We start from the raw sequence: 25,538 nt of genomic DNA, 5'->3' as shown, positions 1-25,538 counted from the left end.
GAAGTCTGTACATACATGTACAGCAGGTATATGTTCCCTCACTGAGGGTTGATTGCAAAATGCTAAGAAAATGTGTAATTTTGCTGACTCATGGAGGGTAGAGCTGGAGATACATATACTTGGACCACCATATCAAGGAGGGCTCTGTGTGCCCAATACTGAAGCCTCATTCAGACCAGAGTTGTATACCAATAATCTTGCTAGGTGTACTCAAGCTTTTCGGAATTGAGCTAGTTTCAGTTAGTTACACAATCCAGATCAGGCTTCATCCATGTTACGAAGGTAGATATTGATTGTGCACCCGCCACACTTGTAACTGTGTGTGCATGTCGCACATGGCTAATCGAATGCCAAACTCTTCATTGAGACAATGCTGAAACATAAATTCCTGGCTGAGTCAGTTCCCCGTTTTTTATTGATGCTGAAATCAAAATGAAAGAATAACATGCAAATTCATCAGGCTTTGATGTGAAATGGCCTAGTAGAAGTGCTGTCTTTCTTCACAAATTGTTAATTTGGTGTGCTTATCAGTGCACAAGTCCCTTTTCTCCCCCCACTACTCAGTGGTGTGTATTCAGGGTGCCAAGAGAAACCAGTGTTCTGCAAAAAAAACATAAAATAATGTATCTTTTGTCTCTCAGTGTTTCACCATTTTCCTTCAAATCGAAAGCATCCGCGCGATCTAAACAGCACCCATCTGTCTCTCTAGGTGTAGGCCATCTATCTGATGATGTCTGTTCCAAACGAGTGTGACAACCCTCCCACTCTGTTTGCCGAATTCTTTCTTTTTGCTCTTGTTTTCCTTATAAGGATGTCGGTGGGCGGAGCCGGGAGGATCGTCAGCAAAATGGGACACACCTGGGCCATGTGTTTTGGGATATATACCTTTTTCCTATTCATTGAGGAGACTCTCTCCCTGTAGACAGTTTGATTTTGGTTTGTTTTCTTGGGCATCTATACACACAACCACTCACTTACACACACCATTGTTAATTGTATATACAGTTGAAGTTGGAAGTTTACATACACTTAGGTTGGAGTCATTAAAACTTGTTTTTCAACCACTCCACAAATTTGTTAACAAACTATAGTTTTGGCAAGTCGGTTAGGACATATACTTTGTGCATGACAAGTAATTCTTTCCAACAATTGTTTCACAAAGATTAATTCACTGTATCACAACTCCAGTGGGTGAGAAGTTTACGTACACTAAATTGACTGTGCCTTTAAACAGCTTGGAAAATCACAGAAAATAATATCATGGCTTTAGAAGCTTCTGATAGGCTAATTGACATCATTTGAGTCAATTGGAGGTGTACCTGTGGATGTATTTCAAGGCCTACCTTCAAACTCAGTGCCTCTTTGCTTGACATCATGGGAAAATCAAAAGAATTCAGCCAAGACCTCAGAATTTTTTTGTAGACCTCCACAAGTCTGGTTCCTCATTGGGAGCAATTTCCAAATGTCAGAAGGTACCATGTTCATCTGTACAAACAATAGTACGCAGGTATAAACACCATGGGACCACGCAGTTGTCATACCGCTCAGGAAGGAGACGCGTTCTGTCTCCTAGAGATGAATGTACTTTGGTGCAAAAAATGCAAATCAATCTTGTGAAGATGTTGGAGGAAACAGGTACAAAAGTATATATCGACATAACCTGAAAGGCCGCTCAGCAAGGACGAAGCCACTGCTCCAAAACCACCATAAAATGCCAGACTACAGTTTGCAACTGCACATGGGGACAAAGATTGTACTTTTTGGAGAAATGTCCTCTGGTCTGATGAAACAGAAATATGGCCATAATGACCATCGTTATGTTTGGAGGAAAAAGGGGGAGGCTTGCAAGCCGAACACCATCCCAACCGTGAAGCACGGGGGTAGCAGCATGTTATGAGGGTGCTTTACTGCAGGATGGACTGGTGCACTTCATAAAATAGATGGCGTCATGAGGCAGGAAACTTATGTGGATATATTGAAGCAACATCTCAAGACATCAGTCAGGAAGTTAAAAGCTTGGTCGCAAATGGGTCTTCCAAATGGACAATGACCCCAAGCATACTTCCAGAGTTGTGGCAATATGGCTTAAGGACAACAAAGTCAAGGTATATTTTCTTTGACTTGTGGCAACTCTTGGTGGTTCTAAATCAATAGTTTAGTGTCAAATAGTTGTTTAAAGGCAAACATTAACTTGACTGACCACTCTGTAGGTCATGTCTGTTACTGTACATGCGATATGCTTTGTGGACTTCACAGGACAGAGGTTGCTGTCCGGTTTTGTGATAAAACAAAAGGTGTGGTTTTATTCTGCCACCGTTTTCTTGTCTCTGCCTTTAGGCCTATATATCACGGTCACAAAGCATACGAATTAACAGGTTATAGAGCAAACAATGCAATTATCACAACACAGTTGTAATATGGCTATCGATACAACTGTATTAAGTCATACAAAAGTTTCAAATGCATCCTGTCATATTGCATTTCAATACTAGAATTTTTAAACTCACATTTGATTAATAAAATACTTAAAATCAGTCATCTGCCCCAAAATATGTTTCAGGAGAATGAAGGGATGATGGTGCACTCTTTGCGGCAATTGCTGGAGGGAACCTAATTTGATTGGTCCTTAACTTACAGCTCAAACATTTCATGATAAATGAAGTTAGCCTGCTCTGGGGAAGGTTAGCTCTGAAGGATTCATCCCATATACATTTAGCAGGTTGGCATGTCATGAAACTTGTGCTGGAGGCAGCTCTGCAGAGTGGTCACTAGCTAATTTTGTAGTAATGGTGACACTGCAATATTTTTTAACACTCCAAACAATGGGATACAGAATCAATAAGTAGGGAAGTCATTCATTTGTTTATAAAAACATAAGACAAATATTTCAGCATTTACAATTTGAGCAACTTCATAGTAAGGTCAACCCGAACATGAAAAACTAGCTTATTTCCTAATTAAACTTTCATATTTAGAGAAAATATTTACCATATTTTCGCTACACCCCCAATAACATCTGCAAAATATGTGACCAACAAAATTCTATTTGAATGTGTGTATTTTGAAGTAAAGACTACATTTGGCCTTTATATTTGCCAAATTTAATGTTACTACAAAGTAGGCTACAAAGTCTCAAAATAAGTATTTTCAGTCAACCATATTTCATAACTTTTGGTAATGGCTCACAGAACTTGTTTTGGTACTAACATCTGTCCCTCTGTTTCTGACCAAGCCGGAAGGTTAATGAAACACATGTGTCCTTTGATTGCTAGTATAGAATTATACAGTCTAGTGAAGATAGAATGCTGATTTGGACAGGCAGTGTCACAACCGTAATGTTTTTGAGGAAAGGTTGTTATTGTGGACATGTTTTGAGTATGATTTTACACAAACTTTCTGTGCAAAGCTAACTTCATCAAGGGCTTATGTGATGTATAATTGGTTTCCTTCCTCTCTGTAGGTACTCATTCTAAGCATAACGAATGTGACCGTTACAGACACGTCATGACATGATCAGTCAGCATTGCTGCGTAAGGCAATCATGATAGCACTTTCATTTCTACCTGATAAGTCAACTCTGTGAGACATTTTGTTTTTCATTGTGTGTGCAAATATCATATCCATGATGCTGGAATTTCCCTTAATTCTCAATCAATCATAAACAGTCATCATACAGTATGAACAAACCCTACTATGAACAATCTGCTCAAAATGAGATGGGCCTATTTCCGTGCTGAAAATGGAAAAACAGGTATCAAACCATTCAATAACAGCAAGGTTTGGCTTCTTCATTGCCGTTTGTCCATTGATGCGTCTGTCCCGTCTCTCCTCTAGACTCTAGCGCAGTGATGATAGCCAACACTCCACACTGGACGGCTCTACTTGCCAAAGATGCTGGCTCCTGGGGCTTTAGGCTTCTCCAGTACAGTCTCTCCTCCAGACTTCACCCCACTGAACACTGAGGGAGCCACCTTTCCCATACGCTCTGTGGATGGACAGAGACAAGGCTGTGAGCGAAGATAGTGTGGCGTGCCAAGCACTACCGCAGAAACATGACGCAACATACACACACTGACAAATCTATATACTGAAATGTGTCTATAATCTTTAGAAGAAGTGCTGTAGTTGTTGTATGTTATCCTCCTTTCTAGTTATCTTGCCACCAACTATGTATACCCTTGGTCTAACAGACTGACTATACAAGATTCAGTCTCTATAGAAGGAGTGGAAACTTTGTCCCCACCTCAATCCGAGCTGGGCTCGGGCCAAATACATGCCAGAGTTCAGAGATAACATTCTAAAAAGTATAACCGAGCTCACGTCTCACTTGACTGTGTAACTTTACTCCCCCTGACATGTTCCCTACACTAGTGTCTACAACTAGTGAAAGTGATTCATTACTTATATTTGACACACAAATAGAAGTAAATGTTATTCAAGCGACAGTACTATAGGTACTGAGTCTGTAGAGCCAGAATGGAAACTTACAATAATGCCAGTATGTGAAACGCTGTTCCGATGACACACTGTGGAGTGGTAAAGTTCCTACTCACCACACTCTACCATGACCTCATAGGTCTTACTCTTGGGCTCGCCCTTTAGCCCCAGTTTGCTGCGGGCTCCTTTCAAGTCCTCCTCCTTCATCACAGGACGCTTCTTCTTCTTCACCTCAACGGGCTATGGAAGGCAGGAGAGAGAATGGAGGTTAAAGACAGGACAAAATATCACACCCTTCCCTGATCATACAAAGCTCCCTCTGATGTGTCTCAATCTTTCTATTCTAAAAGTAAACATAGTAGGATCCTTAACATAGAAAATAAAATGGAAATGTGGCTATCATCATCAAAAATGGTGACAAATAGTTGATACAGTAGGTCAGTACAGTAGGATACAGGGAAGTTGGCTTACCTGAGACATGGTGTGTGGGTTGTGTCTTAATCCCAGAGTTCTGGTCAGTGGAGCTGTGTGCGCGCGTTGGTGTGTCTGGACTGATCTGCTCTGTCCAGTCCATTATATTTATACCCCGAGATCCTCAGGGGGCTATTCTCTCTTATTGACCCTGGGAGTGAGTCAGTGGACCCCCACCCTCTTTCTATTCCTCTCTCGCTCTATGACCATTATCAGGGTGTATTATTAGGCCTGACGTGAGTGATTGTGCAGCTGGGTCTTCCTTCGTTTACGATGTGGTTTCAGCGAACAGCTGAGGGAACGAGACAACAAATAGCCCTTTCCCCACAACATTCTGCTGGGAAGGATTCCATGGAACAGAAATAACTATGGGAAGCCACGCTAGTCCCGAGTAGTCAGGATTCAGCACTCTCACCACTGTGGCCTGGGTTTGATTCCCAGTCAGGGAATGTCCTTTTGGCCCTCATTGAATGCACTTCAGCTCAACTGGCAGAACACATTAGATAAATTCAACATGACATAAAGTAACAGGCCTACACCCAACTGCACAATAAAAAATAAAAAAAACATTTTTGTCATCACATACACCAGACTGGTGCAGTAAAATGTGTTTTACAGGGTCAGTCATAGTATGGTACCCCTGGAGCAAATTAGGGTTAAGTGCCTTGCTCAATGGCACATTGGCATATTTTTCACTCATTGTCATCTCAACTATTCAAACCAGCGACCTTTCGGTTACTCTCTAAACGCTAGTCTACAGGCAGAGTTCTTCTTCCATTACATTAAACCTGAGGTCAAAAGTACTTTTCTGAATTGATTACCTAAAAGGTATAGAGATTTTGCAGACAACACTTGGTCATACAATTTCGACTTGACTCCGAGAGGGGGCAAGACCATAGATATCACAGGGAGACGAGTGAGTCAACCTTTCTGTTTTGGAGAAAAGCCAACGCTTGCCTGTCAACATGCGTCTGTGTGCAGTCAAATGGCAAGCGAGTCAGGACAGAATGCAAAAAGTGTTTGAGAGCCAGGCTTGTGTGTCAATAATAGTTTGAGTCATTTTAAATGCTAGAAAAGTAAGTGTGTAGTGAGGGGTCTATTTGTGGGTACTGAGACATTACTCTCGGAGTCAGTCTACTCTATGGGAAGAAATAGGTCCTCACTCAGTGGTGTACGTCTCACTGCACCTGTTACTGTTTACTGAGGGCCCACTCTGTCACTGTGAAAATGTGTACCCTGTTGGCAGTCTAGAGTATTATGAAGACCTATGATCTCAGAGACTCCTTCCCCTGTCTTATAAATCTCATTGTCCACCCCCTCCATTCCAAGAGACTTATTACTACAAATCATTCTATGCTCTGGCAGCTCCCTGGTGGTCTAGTGGTTAGGATTCGGCGCTCTCACCGCCGCGGCCCGGGTTCGATTCCCGGTCAGGGAACACATGTTTTTTAAACCCTACAGAAAGCGCTCTCTGTTCAGAGACAAAATCGGTTATTTCAGTGTTTCACAAACTTTATTGTAAAATAATTTTTAATGGTAATGTAAGTCGATCATTTGCCAGTCATTTTAGTTTTTACAATAAAATCCCTCTGTTGAACGGAGGACAACCTGCACCTGTTTACCAAACCCCACAGTCAGTTATTCCTTTGCCTCAGCCAACATCCTACTGAAACAGCTCATCATCACCACATTTACTGTATCACCACTCCTTAAGACAGACACTCGGTGTTGTGTTCCTGGTCACCTAAAGCGAGACCGATTCAACACCTAGACCTGAGGAAGGGGGGGGGGCGACAAAGTCAAGACCAGAAAAATGCGAGTCCAATTCAAGACCATGAATGTTATTGTCAAATCACCACCATTTGAGTTAAAAATGTCCAGTATTTCTGTGTTCATATTTCAGAATAACACATGGATATTTTAGATATTCATAATAGTGAATAAATGCATGCTGACGGCAAATAGAGCCACTCTACAAGTTATTACTAACCCAAACACACTGAGGAACAATGGTCTAAGGAAAGGGCGAAGGATTTATAAAATAATTATAAATTATATTATTTTAAAATTATGTTCTGATTTAATCATCCGTTTTTGTTGGATGGAAAGGGTTAACAGTTTACAGGGCTGCAGCAGGTGTTATCAAAGAGGATGTTGTTGCTAATTTGTTAGCTTCTCCCATTTCAAGAATAACTTTCAACAAGTTGTTTCAAATGATCCTCATCTGGTGAGTGGAACTTTTCTATTGCAGCGTGCTTGCTGTTAGCCATCAATCAATCAAATGTATTTATAACGCCCTTTTTACATCAGCAGATGTCACAAAGTGCTGTACAGAAACACAGCCTAAAACCCCAAAACGCAAGCAATGCAGATGTAGAAAGAAGCACGGAAATAACTTATTTGTGTGGAACACTGTTGCATTCAAAGTGGAACTGACATTTTTTCAACGTGAAATCTGTTCATATACACCCCCAGGAAGAATGACACTTAAAAAAATTATTCTGACAAGTGACAAATTAGATATGGTCATTTTCATGGTTTCCCAAATTCTTAGAATGTTTTGGAATTAAGTATTCTAAGGGATTTGTGAAAATAGAGAGTGGGAAAGCGGCCGAGCGTTTGGACAATTAATAGACACTGCTGTACAAAAAAGCCGAATAAAAACATTGGTCTTGTCCAGGACCGGAGTCGACACGGAACGGACCGCTATAGCTAATCAGAGCTATAGTAGACCTTCATACAAACAAGTCATTTGAAACACGTGCCTGCAATCATTCACTTTGAACTGGACTGTGTGTTTACAGGCAGTTGCAACAGCGCGACATTAAATCATTATTACGCATTCGCCAAAAAACACAAAAAAACCCACACCTGACTGGATTTCAGCAAAAATGTCAACACCAGCCTAATCTCGGGAGTTGATAGATTTTAAGTTATACACAGCTCAATGCTTGAAGCACAGCGACGAGCTGCTGGCAAAATGCACGAAAGTGCTGTTTGAATGAATGCTTACAAGCCTGCGGGTGCCTACCACCACTCAGTCAGACTGCTCTATCAAATCATACTTAATTATAACATAATAACACAGAAATACGAGTCTTGGGTCATTAATACGGTCGAATCCGGAAACTATCATCTCGAAAACAATACGTTTATTATTACAGTGAAATACGGAACCGTTCCGTATTTATCTAATGGGTGGCATCCATAAATCTAAATATTCCAGTAACATTGGTTGTGTAATGTCATAATTACGTAAAATTCAGGCAAAAGGGCGGCCCAAACTGTTGCATATACACTGACTCTGCGTGCAATGAACGCAAGAGAAGTGACAATTTCACCTAGTTAATATTGCCTGCTAACCTGAATTTTTTGTGTGCAAAATATGCAGGTTTAAAAATACACTGCTCAAAAAAATAAAGGGAACACTAAAATAACACATCCTAGATCTGAATGAAATATTCTTATTAAATACTTTTTTCTTTAAATAGTTGAATGTGCTGACAACAAAATCGCACACAAATTATCAATGGAAATCAAATTTATCAACCCATGGAGGTCTGGATTTGGAGTCACACTCCAAATTAAAGTGGAAAACCACACTACAGGCTGATCCAACTTTGATGTAATGTCCTTAAAACAAGTCAAAATGAGGCTCAGTAGTGTGTGGGGCCTCCACGTGCCTGTGTGACCTCCCTACAACGCCTGGGCATGCTCCTGATGAGGTGGCGGATAGTCTCCTGAGGGATCTCCTCCCAGACCTGGACTAAAGCATCCGCCAACCCCTGGACAGTCTGTGGTGCAACGTGGCGTTGGTGGATGGAGCGAGACATGGTGTCCCAGATGTGCTCAATTGGATTCAGGTCTGGGGAACGGGCGTGCCAGTCCATAGCATCAATGCCTTCCTCTTGCAGGAACTGCTGACACACTCCAGCCACATGAGGTCTAGCATTGTCTTGCATTAGGAGGAACCCAGGGCCAACCGCACCAGCATATGGTCTCACAAGAGGTCTCTGAGGATCTCATCTCGGTACCTAATGGCAGTCAGGCTACCTCTGGCGAGCACATAGAGGGCTGTGCGGCCCCCCAAAGAAATGCCACCCCACACCATGACTGCCCCACCGCCAAACCGGTCATGCTGGAGGATGTTGCAGGCTGGAGGATGTTGTTCAGAACGTTCTCCACTCCGTCTCCAGACTTTCACATGTGCTCAGTGTGAACCTGCTTTCATCTGTGAAGAGTACAGGGCGCCAGTGGCGAATTTGCCAATCTTGGTGTTCTCTGGAAAATGAAAAACGTCCTGCACGGTCTTGGGCTGTAAGCACAACCCCCACCTGTGGAAGTCGGGCCCTCATACCACCCTCATGGAATCTGTTTCTGACCGTTTGAGCAGACACATGCACATTTGTGGCCTGCTGGAGGTCATTTTGCAGGGCTCTAGCAGTGCTCCTCCTGCTCCTCCTTGCACAAAGGCGGAGGTAGCGGTCCTGCTGCTGGGTTGTTGCCCTCCTGCGGCCTCCTCCACGTCTCCTGATGTACTGGCCTGTCTCCTGGTAGCGCCTCCATGCTCTGGACACTACGCTGACAGACACAGCAAACCGTCTTGCCACAGCTCGCATTGATGTGCCATCCTGGATGAGCTGCACTACCTGAGCCACTTGTGTGGGTTGTAGACTCAGTCTCATGCTACCACTAGAGTGAAAGCACTGCCAGCAATCAAAAGTGACCAAAACGTCAGCCAGGAAGCATAGGAACTGAGAAGTGGTCTGTGGTTCTGCAGGTGGGGACCACTCCTTTATTGGGGGATGTCTTGCTAATTGCCTATAATTTCCACCTGTTGTCTATACCATTTGCACAACAGCATGTGAAATTTATTGTCAGTGTTGCTTCCTAAGTGGACAGTTTGATTTCACAGAAGTGTGATTGACTTGGAGTTACATTGTATTGTGTTGTTTAAGTGTTCCCTTTATTTTTTTGAGCAGTGTATTTCACAGGGTTTGCGATTGTGTAGGTGGCTTAGTGCATAATTTCTCTATTGTAATACATAATTGATAAGTCTTATACCTCCACAACACTGATACGCATCAGTAGGGATTAAGTTGTTGAGTATAAGCAATGCCCACTGAAAAAGAAGTGGGATATGGCTTATACCTGCGTATACCCTCCACTACACCACCGGCCCTTTGTGTTTTACAAATAGTGCACTCTCCTACATGAGTGCGCTGGTATTTTGCTTGCTGTCCTTTCAGAATCACAAACATGTTACACACTGAACGCCTATAGGTTCGCCACTGCTCAAACGTCTATAATAGATAAAGGCTGTTAAGATAATGCTAAGAAAGTGTTTAGAGCGCATTTGGAAAGTATTCAGACCCCTTGACTATTTTTATATTAAGCAAAAACAGATTTAGACATTTTGCAAATGTATTTAAAATAAATAAATAAATATATAATTTACATAAGTATTCAGACCCTTAACTCAGTACTTTGTTGAAGCACCTTCGGCAGAGATTACAGCCTCGAGTCTTCTTGGGTATGGTGCCAGGTTTCCTCCAGATGTGACGCTTGGCATTCAGGCCAAAGAGTTCAATCTTGGTTTCAGATCAGAGAATTTTATTTCGCGTGTCAGAGTCATTTAGGTGCATTTTAGCAAACACCAAGCAGGCTGTCATGTGCCTTTTACTGAGGAATGGCTTCCTTCTGGCCACTAGAAGAAAAAGAAAGAGAAATGCACACCTATAAAGACGAGGTGCTGGCTAGCGGAGTAGAAACTTTAAACTTCCTTCTGGCCACTACCAAAAAGGCCTGATTGGTGGAGTGCTGCAGAGATGGTTTTCCTTCTGGAAGGTTCTCCCATCTCCACAGAGGGACTGGAGCTCTGTCAGAGTGACCGTCAGGTTCTTGGTCACCTCCCTGACCAAGGCCCTTCTCCCCTGATTGCTGTTTGACCAGGCAGCCAGCTCTAGGAAGAGACTTGGTGGTTCCAAACTTCTTCCATTTAAGAATGATGGAGGTAAGTGTTCTTGGGGACCTTCAATGCGGCAGACATTTTTTGGTACCCTTCCCCAGATTTGTGCCTCGACACCATTCTGTCTCGGAACTCTACGGACAATTCCTTGAACATCATAGCTTGGTTTTGCTCTCACATGCACTATCAACTTTATATAGACAGGTGTGTGCCTTTCTAAATCATGTCCAATCAATTTAATTTATCACAGGTGGACTCGAATCAAGTCATAGAAACATCTCAATGATGCACCTGACCTAAATTTAGAATATCATAGCAAAGGGTCTGAATACTAAATAAGTTATTTCAGTTTTTATTCAGTATAAATGAGCAAAAATGTCTAAAAAAAATCTTTCTGATTTGTCATTATGGGGTAGTGTGTGTAGATTGAGGATTTAAAATAAGGCTGTAGCGTAACAAAATGTGGAAAAAGTCAAGGGGTCTGAATACACTGTATATTTGGCCTGGCGAAGTGGTTTTATGTACTGACTGAATGGAAGTTGATAATTATGTTTTACTTTTACTCTGTTGGTATCGGGAAGAAATTACGAGTCGTCACTGTTCTAGACCGAGTCAAGACAGAGTACAAATGTATCTGACACCAAGACACTCAATATGTGGTCTCGAGACCAGTCTCGAGTACTACAACACTGCACACACAAACATACAAACATACCCGCACTGCTCTCCACTGTACTGTAGGTTGTACACCGGCCCAAAAGTCACTCCCAGTCTCGAGGTCTGTCCTTCTGTCAAGTTCTCAACATCTGAGCCAAACCAACTGAATGCTACTGCAAGTCTGAAGATCTGAGGCACAAGATGAACATCCACAAACATGGTAAATTCACACAGGCACATTGTCGAAAACAAGGAATGAACAAAACAAATACAAAACAAACAAAGAACATCCTTAGACCAGTGATGGGGGGCAAGAGCAGAGAGTTTGAACATTGGTTGTGAGGACACACCCTCAGGTCCCATATCTATTCCGTCTCTGAATTAAGAACACATGGTGTAGGTTCAGTCTCATGGTTTTAGTCCAAAATAACTTACTGTAAAAAAATAAACAGGACACATCAAAGACTAGGAATAAAGAGGTAACAGAAGAGATCCTAACTAAGTCATATACACACACACACACACACACACACACACACAGGGAGAGAAGGGCCCGATCCAGGCCTGCAGACCTAAAAGCCTGGCTGTACCGTCAGTGGGATAGGGGTCTCAGTCCCTTAGGTTAAGGTTGGGTGGTGCATGGTTGAGACACAAACAGCCAAGCTGCACCGTCCTGATCCGTCCTCCCTCTGCAGTTATGATAATAGGCTTAGGAGTTAGAAATGTGAGTGTTATTATAAAACACTGCATGTTTACAGAGCAAAGCCTCCATAGGAGCATCATCCTAAACTTCCCGCACATGCATGAATGAGAAGTTCACACAGACAGACGCACACCTCCACCAACTCTTATAACAGGCCATTGCAGTCAGCCTAGCTGAGGAAGAGACATACATTTTATATATACGGAATCTAAACGAGGAATTCAATCACTTTTAGATTCGGAAGATAAGTATCAAATGTATTAAAATGTTAAAATGACAGAGGTTTGCTTGAAGGCAAGGGACATACAGAGTGCAATCCCAGGTGCCTGTTCTCTCCCTCTACATCCAACAGGGGTCATCTGTTAAACCACAGAAAAAGTAACAACCATTCACAGCTTAACCTGATGCAGTTAATATTATCCGTGGCCTCTTAAGAGTCCGTGTGGAACCACAGTGAAGGGGTGCTAGCAATTATACTGCGTCACCCACTCAACCAGTCCCAAACATTCCTATAATACACCAGTGTTAACGGTTTTCCACAATCATAACAATTCATTTCTTCAATGAGTGTCACCACCATAAGTGATAGATCTATGGTGGAATCTCAGACGTGGTTAGCTGCAGCAAAATACTTTCCCGAGTGTTTCTATTCCCAGTGTAGAGGCTGCAGGTGTCCCACGCAAATGTGTAGTAAAGGCAGTCCAATAGTCCCCACGATCTGCAGTCCTCCATGATCCCACCTCCCTACAGAGGCGCCCTGCTCACAAAGAGACCAATGCTAGCCTGATGTTAGAGGAATCTAGACGATATGTTCCCAGGAGGCTCCAGTCAGGGCAGCGGGGCCTGGAGAGGGAGAGAGTGGGGACGTGAAGTGAGGCGAGTGGACACAGGAGTGGGTTAGACCAAGTCAGCCTGGGTAGGCCCAGGTTAAACAGGGATCCCCATACGGTGCTTCTTTTTCTTGACCGTTTTGAGGCCGGTGAGCCGGCGCACATCCTCCTCCTCCGAGTCGTCCATCTCATCATCAGCCGAGAACAGGATCTGAGAGAGAGAAAGAGAGAGATTGGAAATGAGACCAAAGGAAGTCACACTGCCTGGATGGCTGACATTCAAAGAACACTGCGATATGGGTCAAATGAGTTGAATCCCAGAGTTTAAAATGCTCACAGCAGCCAGCAAATCTCCCATGTCAGAAGAAACGCATCATTCTTCATCCATCTGTCTCAAAGGGGTGGAAAGATGGGGGTAGAGGCTGATTGCTTAGGGTAAAAAAAAGTGCTCACCCTGGTGGCAGTCTGGTAAATTACACCTTTTGGAGAGGCGCCTCACTTTTGTCACGCATTCCATCTGACATAAATTCAAGCTCTACACAGAGCTCCCTGGTGGTCTAGTGGTTAGGATTCGGCGCTCTCACCGCCGCGGCCCGGGTTCGATTCCCGGTCAGGGAACACACATTTTATTCTTTCCAAGAAGGCCCGCCAACCGTAGCCCAGTCACCACAATAATTTATTTACACTAGAGTACCTCTCCTTTTACCCGTTCATTCAGATCTTAAAATACACCTGCATACAGTGCATTGAGAATGCATTCAGACCTCTTGACTTTTCCCACTTTGTTACATTACAGCCTTAATCTAAAATGTATTAAAATTGTTTTTTGTCCCTCGTCAAACTACAAACAATACCCCAAAATGAAAGTGAAAACGGGTTTACAAATTGTTGCAAATGTGTTAAAAATAAAACCCGAAATAACTTTAGGTAAGTATCCAGCCCCTTTGCTATGAGACTCGAAATTGAGCTCAGGTGCATCCTGTTTCCATTGATCATCCTTGATGTTTCTACAACTTGATTGGAGTCCACCTGTGGTAAATTTAATAGATCGAACATGATTTGGAAAGGCACACATCTGCCTATATAAGGGCATTGTGTGGATTGATGAGGGAAACATCTATTTAATCCATTGTAGAATAAGGCTGTACAACAAAATATCGAAAAAGTCAAGGGGTCTGAATACATTCTGAATGCACAGGTAAAATGAGAAGTACTCAAGAGTGTAAATAAAAAGTTGTGCTGAGTTGTGTTGACGGGCATTCTTTCCAAAAAGCTTGTTCCCTGACCGGGAATCGAACCCGGGCCGCGGCGGTGAGAGCGCCGAATCCTAACCACTAGACCACCAGGGAGGTGTGAAATTGGAAGGAACAAATGTCAAAGCATCTGGGTGTAGTATAGAGGGTTGATATCGGGGTTGTTTACAGCATTACCAATATGTCAGCATCTGTAACTTCAACAACTAGGTCCAACGCATCACTATAAAACAAGCCTGCTATTTCCCACCACCTATAAGATCACTGCTCTTAATCTCTATGTAGACACTGTTAATTCTTTTTTTAGCTTGAGGCAGATTACTAAAGCTATATATGCTCTGTGTACAGGAGGTTCATTTAATAGTGGGTTTGGGCCACACTGGTGGATTGCAGATAGTTCTTCTGATTAGAGGAAATGCGCAATGTGGTGGCAGTCTGCCACGGCCAGTCATGTGTAGTGCCACAAAGTCTATGTGACGGTAATTCCATAGGACATGCATTCCTAACATTAGATACAGCTCCCTGGTGGTCTAGAAGTAAGGATTCGATGCCCTCACCGCTATGTATGCTATTATCCAGAGCGACTTTAGTCACTCAACAATGTCAATAGTGCTATTCGAGCTGGGTGATCAACAAAAAGTCATAATATAAATTGACCCATTTTTCTTGATAACAATAAATACAACTAACATACACATACATACATAGTACCAGTCAAAAGTTTGAAAACACCTACTCATTCCAGGGTTATTTATTTATTTGTACTATTTTCTACATTGTAGAATAACTATGAAATAACAAAAGGAATTATGTAGTAACCAAGAAGTGTTAAACTAATCAAATATTTAGCCAACCTTTGCATTCTCTCAACCAGCTTCATGAGTTAGTCAACTAGAATGCATTTAAAATTAACAGGTGTCCCTTGTTAAAATTTGTGGAATTCCTTTCCTTCATTTGAGCCAATCAGTTGTATTGTGACAAGGTAGGGTTGGTATACACAAGATAGCCCCATTTGGTAAAAGACCAAGTCCATATTATGGCAAGAACAGCTCAAATAAGCAAAGAGAAACGACAGTCCATGATTATTTTAAGACATGAGTCAGTCAATGCAGATAATTTCACTAACTTTTAAAGTTTACTCAAGTGAAGCCATAAAAATCATGATGAAAACTGGCTATCTTTGAGGACTGCCACAGGAAAGAAAGACCCAGAGTTACCTCTGCTGCAGAGGATACATTCATTAGAGTTAACTGCACCTCAGATTGCAGCCCAAATAAATGCTTCACAGAGTTTCAGTAACTGACAACTCAACATCAACTGTTCAGAGGAGACTGTGTGAATCAGGCCTTCATGGTCGAATTGCTGAAAAGAAACCACTACGATAGGACACCAATAAGAAGAGACTTCCTTAGGCCAAGAAACACGAGCAATGGACATTAGACCGGTAGAAATCTGTCCTTTGGTCTGATGAGTCCATATTATATTTTGAGATTTTTTGCTTCCAACCGCCGTGTCTTTGTGAGACGCAGAGTAAGTGAACGGATGATCTCCACGTGTGGTTCCCACCATGAAGCATGGAGGAGGAAGTGTGATGGTGCTATGCTGATTACACTGTCTGTGATTTATTTAGAATTCAAGGCACACTTAACCAACATGGCTACCACAGCATTAAGCAGCGATACGCCATCCCATCTGGTATGCGCTTAGTGGTATGCCCATCTGGTATGCGCTTATCATTCCCCCCCCCCCCACCAGGACAATGAGGGCTATTTGACCAAGAAGTATGACCTGTTCCACAATCATCCGACCTCAACCCAATTTAGATGGTTAGGGATGAGTTGGACCGCATAGTGAAGGAAAAGCAGCCAACAAGTGCACAGCATATGTGGGAACTCCTTCAAGACTGTTGGAAAAGCATTCCAGGTGAAGTTGGTTGAGAGAATGCCAAGAGTGTGCAAAGCTGTCATCAAGGCAAAGGGTGACTACTTTGAAGAATCTCAAATATATTTTGATTTCTTTAACACTTTATTTGGTTACGACATGATTCCATGTGTTATTTTATAGTTCATGTCTGCACTATTAGTCTAATGTAGAAAATAGTCAAAATAAAGAAAGACCCTTGAATGAGTAGGTGTGTCCAAACTTGACTAGTACTGTATAATTGTTTATACCTAAAGGGGTCCTCACATTTTAAATCAAACAGTAATACCACGGGTCATTTAGCTATCTAAAAACAATTCCATATGTTAGCTTAGTAGAACCCAGACTGAATAGTTAAACACATAGATACCTGGACTAACTTTTTTTGACTGATCACATGCTGCTGCTACGGTTGACTAATTGGTCACTTTATTCCTAGTTATATTTACATATATCCCTCAATTACCTCGTCAGTGGAACCCCTTGTATAAATTGTTACTAATTGTGTTTATTTATTTAAATAGGCAAGTCAGTTAAGAACAAATTCTTATTTACAATGACGGCCTACCAAAAAGGCAAAAGGCCTCCTGAGGGGGCTGGGATAAAATAATAATAATTAAATACCAATATAGGACAAAACACACATCACGACAAGAGACAACACTACATAAAGAGAGACCTAGGACAACATGTATTATGACTATTTTATCATTTCTAAATGTTGTTTCTCTCTGTATCGTTGGGAAAGGCCTGTAAGTAAGAATTCATGTTAGTCCACACCTTTTGCAACTTTGAAATTGGCTACTAGTGGGAACTTACACATAACTGTCAATAACATTTGATTGGCTTGGAAGAAAGAAACTTATGGATATAACAACCAGATGAATTGGTTGAAACAGCAGAATTTGTTTAAGAAAAATATCTATATCCAAAGATAAGTGGGCTTAATAGGTCCACTTACCCTAACAGTAAGTGTTTAACCCCCCCCCCCCAATTACATTTAAAATTGTTCCTCAACAGTCATATGCTTGTGGTTATCAGGATGCAGCCCTCCCTGTGTGGAAAGGGGGAGGGGGGGGGGAGTATGAGCTGGAAACCAAAAACAGGGACAGGGTAGATATTTTCATTGCAGGAAGCATGCAAATGCATATTAAATGCTAAACAAATAATTGTTTTGGAACCAAAAAATATGCAGGAAAGTTGTGTAGCCTAATCACCTAATATTACAGACGTAAGTAAATTTGCCTCAATAAGAGGGAAATGTTGGTGTCGGTAATCCTTGCCTAGTTAAATAAAGGTTCAATCAAAATGCTCTAAGTGCTATGGCTGAGTCACGAGTTACCCTCTTGTTACTGAAGAAACCAATCGCCTAGGTTACACAATGAGCTCAACCTTTGATACCAAAGCAACAACTCTGTACTCGAAAAAAACTCTTAACGGATGAACAGTTTGTTTTTACAGTTTCTGATTCATAAGAATTCCCCTGCTTGAGGCAGACTGTTAAATGACTTAATGTATGAATGTTTGTGAGTGTGGTGGTTGTCTCTGGTCTGTGGAGGAGATTACAGGCCTGTAAAGTGACTGACCATGGGCACCAGGTGGAATGATTTACAGCCCAGAGAGAGGCTCCTGCTGGTGCTGGGCACGGTTTGTCTACACAGCCAGTGGAGTTCAGGGAGGATGTAGCTTAGCACAGTGGCTACATCAGCCTGAGGCAATGGAGGAGAGCGAGAGGCCACACAGGGTTTGTCTACACAGCCAGTGGAGTTCAGGGAGGATGTAGCTTAGCACAGTGGCTACACCAGCCTGAGGCAATGGAGGAGAGCAAGAGGCCACACAGGGTTTGCAAGGAGAGGGATTTTGGTGGTAAGGAGGAGAGGTGGACGAGGCTCAGAATCAAATCAAGGACTCAAATCAAGGAGCTCTTTCCAAAACCAGCTTGTGTGTGTAATGTATGTACGATTGTGTTTTTACCGTTTTTGTGTCCATGACTTTATAAATGGCCCTGTGTTAGTGGTGGGGTCCAGGTCTTACCTCAGACTCCGAGTCGTCGTGCGAGAGTGCCCGTCTGTAGCGCACCTTACGGTTGCCCCGCACATCCTCCCCCACCTCCCGCTCCTCCAGCTTGGCTTTTGTCCTCCCCTTCTTCATCAGGAAGTTATCTACCACCCAAAACATCAGGGCCTGAGGACAACATATGGTACACAGCCCATTGAGCAAGTACAACACCAGACACACATGACTGAGACAGTTTGATCACACACACACCACAAGCCTAACTGGCGAAAATCTGTGAACAAACATAACATCAAATACACATAGTTGTCGCAAACAACAACCTATGAAGTAATATCATTCCATATGATACCATGTTCTTCATAGAGCCCTGCCTCACGGAGGCACTGCACACTTAACTTACATTAACGAAGAATGGGACGATGAGCATGACGATGGCCAGCTCCAACTGAGGATTGTTTATGGGGTTCAGGAGAGCCAGCTGTGATACACAGACACACGAATGAGCACAACAAAAAAGACAGGAAATACAAACATTAACACAACTAAGTTAAAACAGACAAAGTTTACTTCACTGTTAGAATTCATACACATCCCACAGGGATAATATAACTGAACTGATACGAAATGGTCTGAACTGAAATGGTCATAGGTCAGGTCCCTACCCAATATGCCCCCCCTACTCACCTTCTTCCACTGGGGGATGAGTAGGACCAGGATGATGAGGACCTTCTCAAACATCATGATGAGGATGTAGAGAGCACACTGGCCCGCCCACGCAGTGCACTGCACCGGCTCTCCTACACACACACACACCTCTTACTATACTTGTGAGGACTTTTTTGGGAACAACAATTGAATCCCACTCCAAATACTGTTTTCCCTAACCCCTAACTCTGAACCTAAACCCAATTCTAACCCAAACCCTAAAATAGTATTTTACAAGTGAGGACCGGCAAAAAATGTCCCAACTTCTCTGAATATTTGTTGAGTGGTTACATTTCTCCAGGCCCATCTCAGCCTTTTACCAAAACAGAAGCAGGGTGACTGCTTTGTAATTGTTTCAACCAGAACCAGGGAAAGTTCATTGTAGCAAACATAAACTCTGCCTCAGTTGAACAAGTTAACAGTGGTCCACTGTTTGATCTGGATGACATTGCAGCACTGCAGTGCACGAGGTAGCCTCTGCCCTCTTCTGGACATCATGTGTACTACAGGGTGAAAGGATCTCATCCACACCAACAAACACACACGCTCTCGTGATCCTCACCGTATTCTCCGAAGCGTAGAGCATCCCACTGCCTCCACTCTACAATGGCACTGACAGTCCTCACCCCAGCATAGATAAGCAGCATGCCCAGAGACGCATCCAGGAGGAAGTTTATAAGGTAACTGAGGAAGAGAGAGGAGACATTATCCACTTCAAGGTTGAGGTATTTTTATTCCATTTTTTGTATTTCACCTTTATTTAACCAGATAGGCCAGTTGTCATTTACAACTGCGACCTGGCCAAGACAAAGCAAAGCAGTGTGACAAAAACAACAGTTACACATGGGATAAACAAACGTAGTCAATAACACAATAGAAAATCTGTATACAGTGTGTGCAAATGAAGTAAGGAGGTATGACAATAAATAGGCCAGAGTGGTGAAGTAATTACAATTTAGCAATTTACACTGGAGTGGTAGATGTGCAGATGAGGATGTGCAAGTAGAAATACTGGTGTGTAAAAGAGTAGAAAAAAAAAAATTAAATATGGGGATGAGGTAGGTAGTTGGATGGGCTATTTACAGATGGGCTGTGTACAGCTGCAGCAATCCGTAAGCTGCTCTGACAGCTGATGCTTGAAGTTAGTGAGGGAGATAAGTCTCCAACTTCAGTGATTTTTGCAATTCGTTCCAGTCATTGGCAGCAGAGAACTGAAAGGAAAGGCAGCCAAAGCAGCTGTTGGCTTTGGGGATGACCAGTGAAATATACTTGCTGGAGCGTGTGCTCTGTTTGGGTATTGCTATGGTGACCAGTGAGCTGAGATAAGGCGGAGCTTTACCTAGCAAAGACTTTTCGATGACCTGGAGGCAGTGGGTTTGGCAACGAATATGTAGCGAGGACCAGCCAACGAGAGCATTCATGTCACAACGGTGGGTAGAGTGTTGGAGGCTATTTTGTAAATGACATCGCCGAAGTCGAGGATCGGCAGGATAGTCCGTTTTACAAGGGTATGTTTGGCAGCATGAGTGAAGGAGGCTTTGTTGAGAAATAGGAAGCCAATTATATATTTAACTGTGAATTGGTGATGCTTAATGTGAGTCGAAGGAGAGTTTATAGTCTAACCAGACGCCTAGGTATTTATAGTTGTCCACATATTCTAAGTCAGAACCGTCCAGAGTAGTGATGCTAGGCGGGCGGGTAGCGATCGGTTGAAGAGCATGCATTTGGTTTTACTAGAGTTTAAGAGCAGTTGGAGGCCACGGAAAGTGTTGTATGGCATTGAAGCTTGTTTGGAGGTTCGTTAACACAGTGTCCAAAGAAGGGCCAGATGTATACAGAATGCTGTCATCTGTGTAGAGGTGGATCAAAGAATCACCTGCAGCAAGAGCGACATCATTGATTTAGAGAAAAGAGTCAGCCCGAGGATTGAACCATGTGGCAGTCCCATAGAGACTGCCAGAGGTCCGGACAACAGGTCCTCCGATTTGACACACTGAACTCTAAGAAGTAGTTAGTAAACCAGGCGAGGCAGTCATTAGAGAAACCAAAGCTGTTGAGTCCGCCGATAAGAATACGGTGATTGACAGAGTCGAAAGCCTTGGCCAGGTCGATGAAAACGGCTGCACAGTACTGTTTTTTTTAATCAATGGTAGTTAATATCATTTAGGATCTTGAGAGTGGTTGAGGTTCACCCGTGACCAGCTCGGAAACCGGATTGCATAGTGGAGAAGGTACGGTGGGATTCGAGATGGTCGATGATCTGTTTGTTCACTTGGCTTTCAAAGACTTTAGAAAGGCTGGGCAGGATGGATATAGGTCTGTAACAGTTTGGATCTAGTGTCTCCCCCTTTGAAGAGGGGGATGACCGCGGCCGCTTTCCAATCTTTAAGACTCTCAGACTATATACGAAAGAGAGGTTGAACAGACTAGTAATAGGCGTTGCGACAACGGCGGCGGATAATTTTAGGGAGAGAGGGTCCAGATTGTCTAGCCCAGCTGATTTGTAGGGATCCAGATTCTGCAGCTCTTTCCGGACATCAGCTGTCTGGATTTGTGTGAAGGAGAAAGGGGGGGGGGGGGACACTGAACTGCATTTCCCATCACACTGGCCAATACTCTCTAGGGCCAGTAGCTGCGGGGGGAGCAGAGCTGTTGGCCAGGGTTGGGGTAACCAGGTGGAAAGTGTGGCCAGCCGTAGAGAAATGCTTATTGAAATTCTTGATTATCATGGATTTATCGGTGGTGACAATGTTTCCTAGCCTCAGTGCAGTGGGCAGCTGCTCTTTTTCTCCATTGACTTTATTACAGTGTCCCAAAGATTTTTGGAGTTAGTGCTGCAGGATGCAAATTTCTGTTTGAACAAGCTAGCCTTTGCTTTCCTAACTGCCTGTGTATATTGGTTCCTGACTTCCCCGAAAAGTTGCATATCGCGGGAACTATTCAAAGCTAGTGCAGTGCGCCAGAGGATGTTTTTGTGCTGGTCAAGGGCAGTCAAGTCTGGAGTGAACCAAGGGCTATATCTTTTCTTAGTTCTACATTTTATGAAAGGGGCATGCTTATTTAAGATGGTGAGGAAGGTACTTTTGAAGAAAAGGTAGACAATGTTATAAAGAGACTATGCTAACTACAGTCATACGCACAGTTAGACAAACACAAAGACTGACAGACACATACAAATATGCAGACACTCACAGTGAACAGGGGTCCTCCTCTGTGAGGTCAGACAGGTAGACATTGGCAAAGTGAATAAACAGCATCCCAATGGCTTGTTTGGAGGTGTCCAGGAACCTGGAAGAGTTGGCCAGGACAGGAGGATATTTTAAATTCTGAGCATTCAAGTTGTTTCAAAAGCTGAACATAACATTACAACATGCACCAGTCTTGTGTTTATCTTAGTTGCAATTCAGTATTCACATTGTAACTAGGTCATAAGCAATATTGAAGAGGATTAGCTTGAATACACTGGTTGGGAGTGGGTGTGAGATGGCTCCTGTCTTACCAGATCCTCCAGGGCCTTCTCTCATGCTTGGGCTCCCTGAAGCGCTTTACTGTGGACAGGAGACAGACAGAGTCACATATAGGACTGCTGCTCTCTTTCTCACACGGACACAAATGACGGCAGTGGGATGAATCAGTACCTCTGTCCTTCTAATTATGTCAAGGAGCAGATTCAAATCAGCCTATTCATGTAAATTAATTTAGGACCGCTCAAGTCTCAACTTAAATAGGCTTTACATTTTCATCATCAAGTTTAGTATGATGGTCAACATATCAGCATGAAATGTAAGGGGCCTTTTTCTATGAGTATTGGCCAGTGTGATGGGAAATGCAGTTCAGTGTTCCCTTTTAAATAGGCTACACCTGGCACCTTAGCCTAACAAATAGACTTAAGACTGAACCAAACAATGTTCATTACGCTACATTCCCTTAACAAGTCAGCTATTGAGATGCCATGTTTACACAAAGTCAGACTATAGAGGAAGGGTGAATGGTAAAAGAGGAAGTGGCACACTACTGTACTAAAATTGTAGTCAAGCTGATGTTACTGTGCCTATCATTATCAGCCAAATCTCACTTGGCCTGTGAGCAGAGGAAATACTTGGGTTGTTTCTTATGAGCTTAAAGAAATATGCCTTCAGCAGCGTAATCAAGAGGACCAGCTAGTGCTATGAGTATGTTACACCAGGCATGGTCATATTACACTGTCCTGACCACGTGACTGGTCTATCAGTGGCTTGAATCTTTCAGCATGATCACCTGGGTTACCAACCTGGCTATGGAAGAATAGGGATGAGATACTGTAGGTTGGGAGAATGTGTTCAAACATTTTTCCCTACAGACACAATAGCCTACATGAAAGAAACTGCCCGACTGCCACTCTGGGGTTCAGGCCCCTATGTGTACGAGAGGCACAAGCCACTGGGTTATTTTAAAGTCTAGGCCTACACTTTAATTAATCCCTGTGTGAGCGTGTGTATTCTCTCAACGTGACGTAATGGCTGACAAATAAAGCTCTGGCTGTTCCCAACAATAGTAATCTTGTTTCCATGCCCCCCCCCCCTCTCCTAACATCCATTACACATGATTGATTGCTGGGTGAGAAGTGGTTCAATGCTTTATGACTCAACTGGTCATTAATCTACTGGACATACCCTAATCCTCAATTTGTGTTTCAGCCATGGTACCACTAAACAACAGTCTCCTAGTGTGTGTTAAGTACTTTACTGTGTGTGTGCATGCCTGTGTGTAAAGTATGTGTCTACGTCACCTGTCAAAAGGGGAGCTTGTTTTCCTAGTGTGATGCCCAAACAAATGTTTACAGTGGCATTTCAATATGGTTGTGCTGTAACTTTAGGCTCTCTCATACTACTCTGTTATGTGTTGTTTATGTAACTACTGACACACCCTGCATGTATAAGCTGTGGGCTGGGCTGTGTGACTGATGCAGGCTCAGGCCCAGCCAATTCCTGCTTAGAAAGCTGCATCAGGCATCATCGCTGCTCTGAGAGCTGAACATTCCTCACCTCTTGCTGATGTGACTGAAGTTCCTCTTTACCAGGGAAACACTGACACTGAATCAAAGGGGAGGACAAACAACATGGCCAAAAAGGCACACCAAGGGGATGGGCCAACATAAGATGTCTGTTGTGTCCAAAGTAACGCCGTCCAATCCAGTCTTTTGAGACACAGTGAATGCTATGACTGCCAGTGATTCTTGCCAATTGAAAACAGACAGACAATTCAAAGCAAGTAGCCTAAGTAGGTTTTCCAATTTCAACAATAAGCCTATACTGAACAAACAAGTCAAATTTCCAGCCTGGGTGTGCTTCTGGCTGGCTGTACTCACACATCAGCGTACTGAAGGCCACCATCGCTAGCAGGCCTTGCAGGAAGATGCCGAAAGAGTCCATCAAGGCACCGTTCTCGCAGCCACGGGTGTCCGCATCTGGCGTGGGACTGGCGGACACTGACGTATTGGAAGAGGACATAGCGGCCGGAGCAGCCACGTCCCCGGCTTGAGAAAAGAGACTCACCCCACTAACCGCCATAGTTGACCAGATCAAAAATGTGTTGTTGGGGCGATGGCATATAGGTAGATAGCCAAGCAATAACGTCAATTTAAATGTCTCATCCACATAGAATGGGTGTCTTCGTCATCCAGCTAGCAATCGATTAGCTAGTTATGCAGACAATCTCGGCAAAACAGAGAACGATAACTAGCCACTAGTAATGGAATATTCTCCCTTTTAACTGCGGATCCATATCTTTTCGTTTCCTATGTAGCCAGTGTCAGCAAACAAATGCCATTGTTGATAATATTATTCCCGAAAAGCCATAAAAGGATGAGATACATACCATGCGTCAGCATCTTCTTTTACGACAAATCAAACCCATCTTGGGTCCCTACCTAACGTGAACTAGTTAGCTTAGCTAGATACACAGGCAAGCATGGACAAGGATACTTCACGCATATACCACACTTACATGCATGCAGCTACTCAATGTTTTACTAACGGAAACATTAACAACAAAGTTGCATTTAACATCACTTGGGTAAAAGATGAGTCATTCCAAGGCATGTTCATGTCATTTTAGCTAGCAAATGAAGCTAGCTGATTTAGGCTATTTCTGTACCACTTAACGTTAGCTAGCTATGCTATCAAGCGCCTTGAGTAAATACAAATGTGTTGCGCTAATATCGCGTCAGGTACAAACATCCTGTTATCATTTTAGCTAGCCTAACGCTACCAGGGTGAAGCAGGTAGTTGCTAACGCCGGTAATTTAGCTAGGCTAGCTAAATTAGCTACATAGTCTGGTCCAGTCCAAGTAACGTTACTTTCAATTGATCCCTCTTGCATGTATGAAATGCATGATATTGATCTTTTCACGACTCTAGATTTTATTTGAAAAAGCTGTTTAGCATAAAATCTATGAATAATGACCAGAGTATCCAGTCCATTCGTTGCATAGCTAGCTAATTTACCACTGGAATTTCAAGCTACATCCCTTCTGAGTCTGTTCAGACTGCCCACTCATGTTGACAAGACGTGAAGGTTCACGTGCTCGACGTGAC

At 43.0% G+C, this 25,538-nt stretch overlaps 2 protein-coding genes and 3 non-coding genes across 6 annotated transcripts; 2 read left to right on the top strand and 3 right to left on the bottom strand.

Annotated features, from left to right (window-relative positions):
* Positions 1-2,841: 2,841 nt before the first annotated feature.
* Positions 2,842-5,019, bottom strand: mustn1b (musculoskeletal, embryonic nuclear protein 1b). The gene is made up of 3 exons (XM_064968746.1): positions 4,909-5,019; positions 4,554-4,677; positions 2,842-3,985 (listed from the first exon to the last, which is right to left on the bottom strand). The coding sequence occupies exons 1-3, from the start codon at positions 4,915-4,917 to the stop codon at positions 3,879-3,881; spliced, it is 240 nt and encodes a 79-aa protein (XP_064824818.1). The 5' UTR covers positions 4,918-5,019; the 3' UTR covers positions 2,842-3,878.
* Positions 5,020-6,274: 1,255 nt separating this feature from the next.
* trnae-cuc (transfer RNA glutamic acid (anticodon CUC)) lies at positions 6,275-6,346 on the top strand. Its single transcript has one exon. It is a non-coding gene; the product is annotated as a tRNA-Glu (tRNA).
* Positions 6,347-6,357: 11 nt separating this feature from the next.
* On the bottom strand, positions 6,358-25,537 carry LOC135542090 (store-operated calcium entry regulator STIMATE-like). Of its 2 annotated transcripts, XR_010456023.1 has the most exons (9): positions 24,311-25,537; positions 22,463-22,511; positions 22,156-22,251; positions 19,526-19,647; positions 18,943-19,055; positions 18,659-18,736; positions 18,274-18,423; positions 11,592-13,277; positions 6,358-6,681 (listed from the first exon to the last, which is right to left on the bottom strand). XR_010456023.1 is itself a non-coding variant. In XM_064968745.1 (8 exons), exons 1-8 carry the CDS (start codon positions 24,510-24,512, stop codon positions 13,164-13,166), a joined length of 924 nt encoding a protein of 307 aa, XP_064824817.1. In that variant the 5' UTR covers positions 24,513-25,537; the 3' UTR covers positions 6,358-13,163. The 2 variants fall into 2 exon arrangements, 1 of the variants encoding a protein (XP_064824817.1); XM_064968745.1 differs by having other exon boundaries at positions 6,358-13,277.
* On the top strand, positions 13,613-13,684 carry trnae-cuc (transfer RNA glutamic acid (anticodon CUC)). Its single transcript has one exon. It is a non-coding gene; the product is annotated as a tRNA-Glu (tRNA).
* On the bottom strand, positions 14,344-14,415 carry trnae-cuc (transfer RNA glutamic acid (anticodon CUC)). The gene has a single exon. It is a non-coding gene; the product is annotated as a tRNA-Glu (tRNA).
* Position 25,538: the final 1 nt, after the last annotated feature.

Source organism: Oncorhynchus masou, chromosome 6, assembly GCF_036934945.1.
Source record: "Oncorhynchus masou masou isolate Uvic2021 chromosome 6, UVic_Omas_1.1, whole genome shotgun sequence".
NCBI classification, from domain to species: domain Eukaryota; kingdom Metazoa; phylum Chordata; class Actinopteri; order Salmoniformes; family Salmonidae; genus Oncorhynchus; species Oncorhynchus masou.
This window is presented reverse-complemented; position numbering and strand designations above follow the sequence as displayed.

What these genes read in the sequence shown, in the direction of transcription:
- LOC135542090 (XM_064968745.1), bottom strand. Translation starts at nt 24,512, where the DNA reads ATGGCGGTTAGTGGGGTGAGTCTCTTTTCTCAAGCCGGGGACGTGGCT. An exon ending in TCATCCCCCAGTGGAAGAAG is followed by an intron (nt 18,737 to 18,942) that starts GTGAGTAGGGGG and finishes TGTGTATCACAG; the next exon opens with CTGGCTCTCCTGAACCCCAT. An exon ending in TCGTCCCATTCTTCGTTAAT is followed by an intron (nt 18,424 to 18,658) that starts GTAAGTTAAGTG and finishes TGTTGTCCTCAG; the next exon opens with GCCCTGATGTTTTGGGTGGT.
- mustn1b (XM_064968746.1), bottom strand. An exon ending in TGAGGTCATGGTAGAGTGTG is followed by an intron (nt 3,986 to 4,553) that starts GTGAGTAGGAAC and finishes GTCCATCCACAG; the next exon opens with AGCGTATGGGAAAGGTGGCT.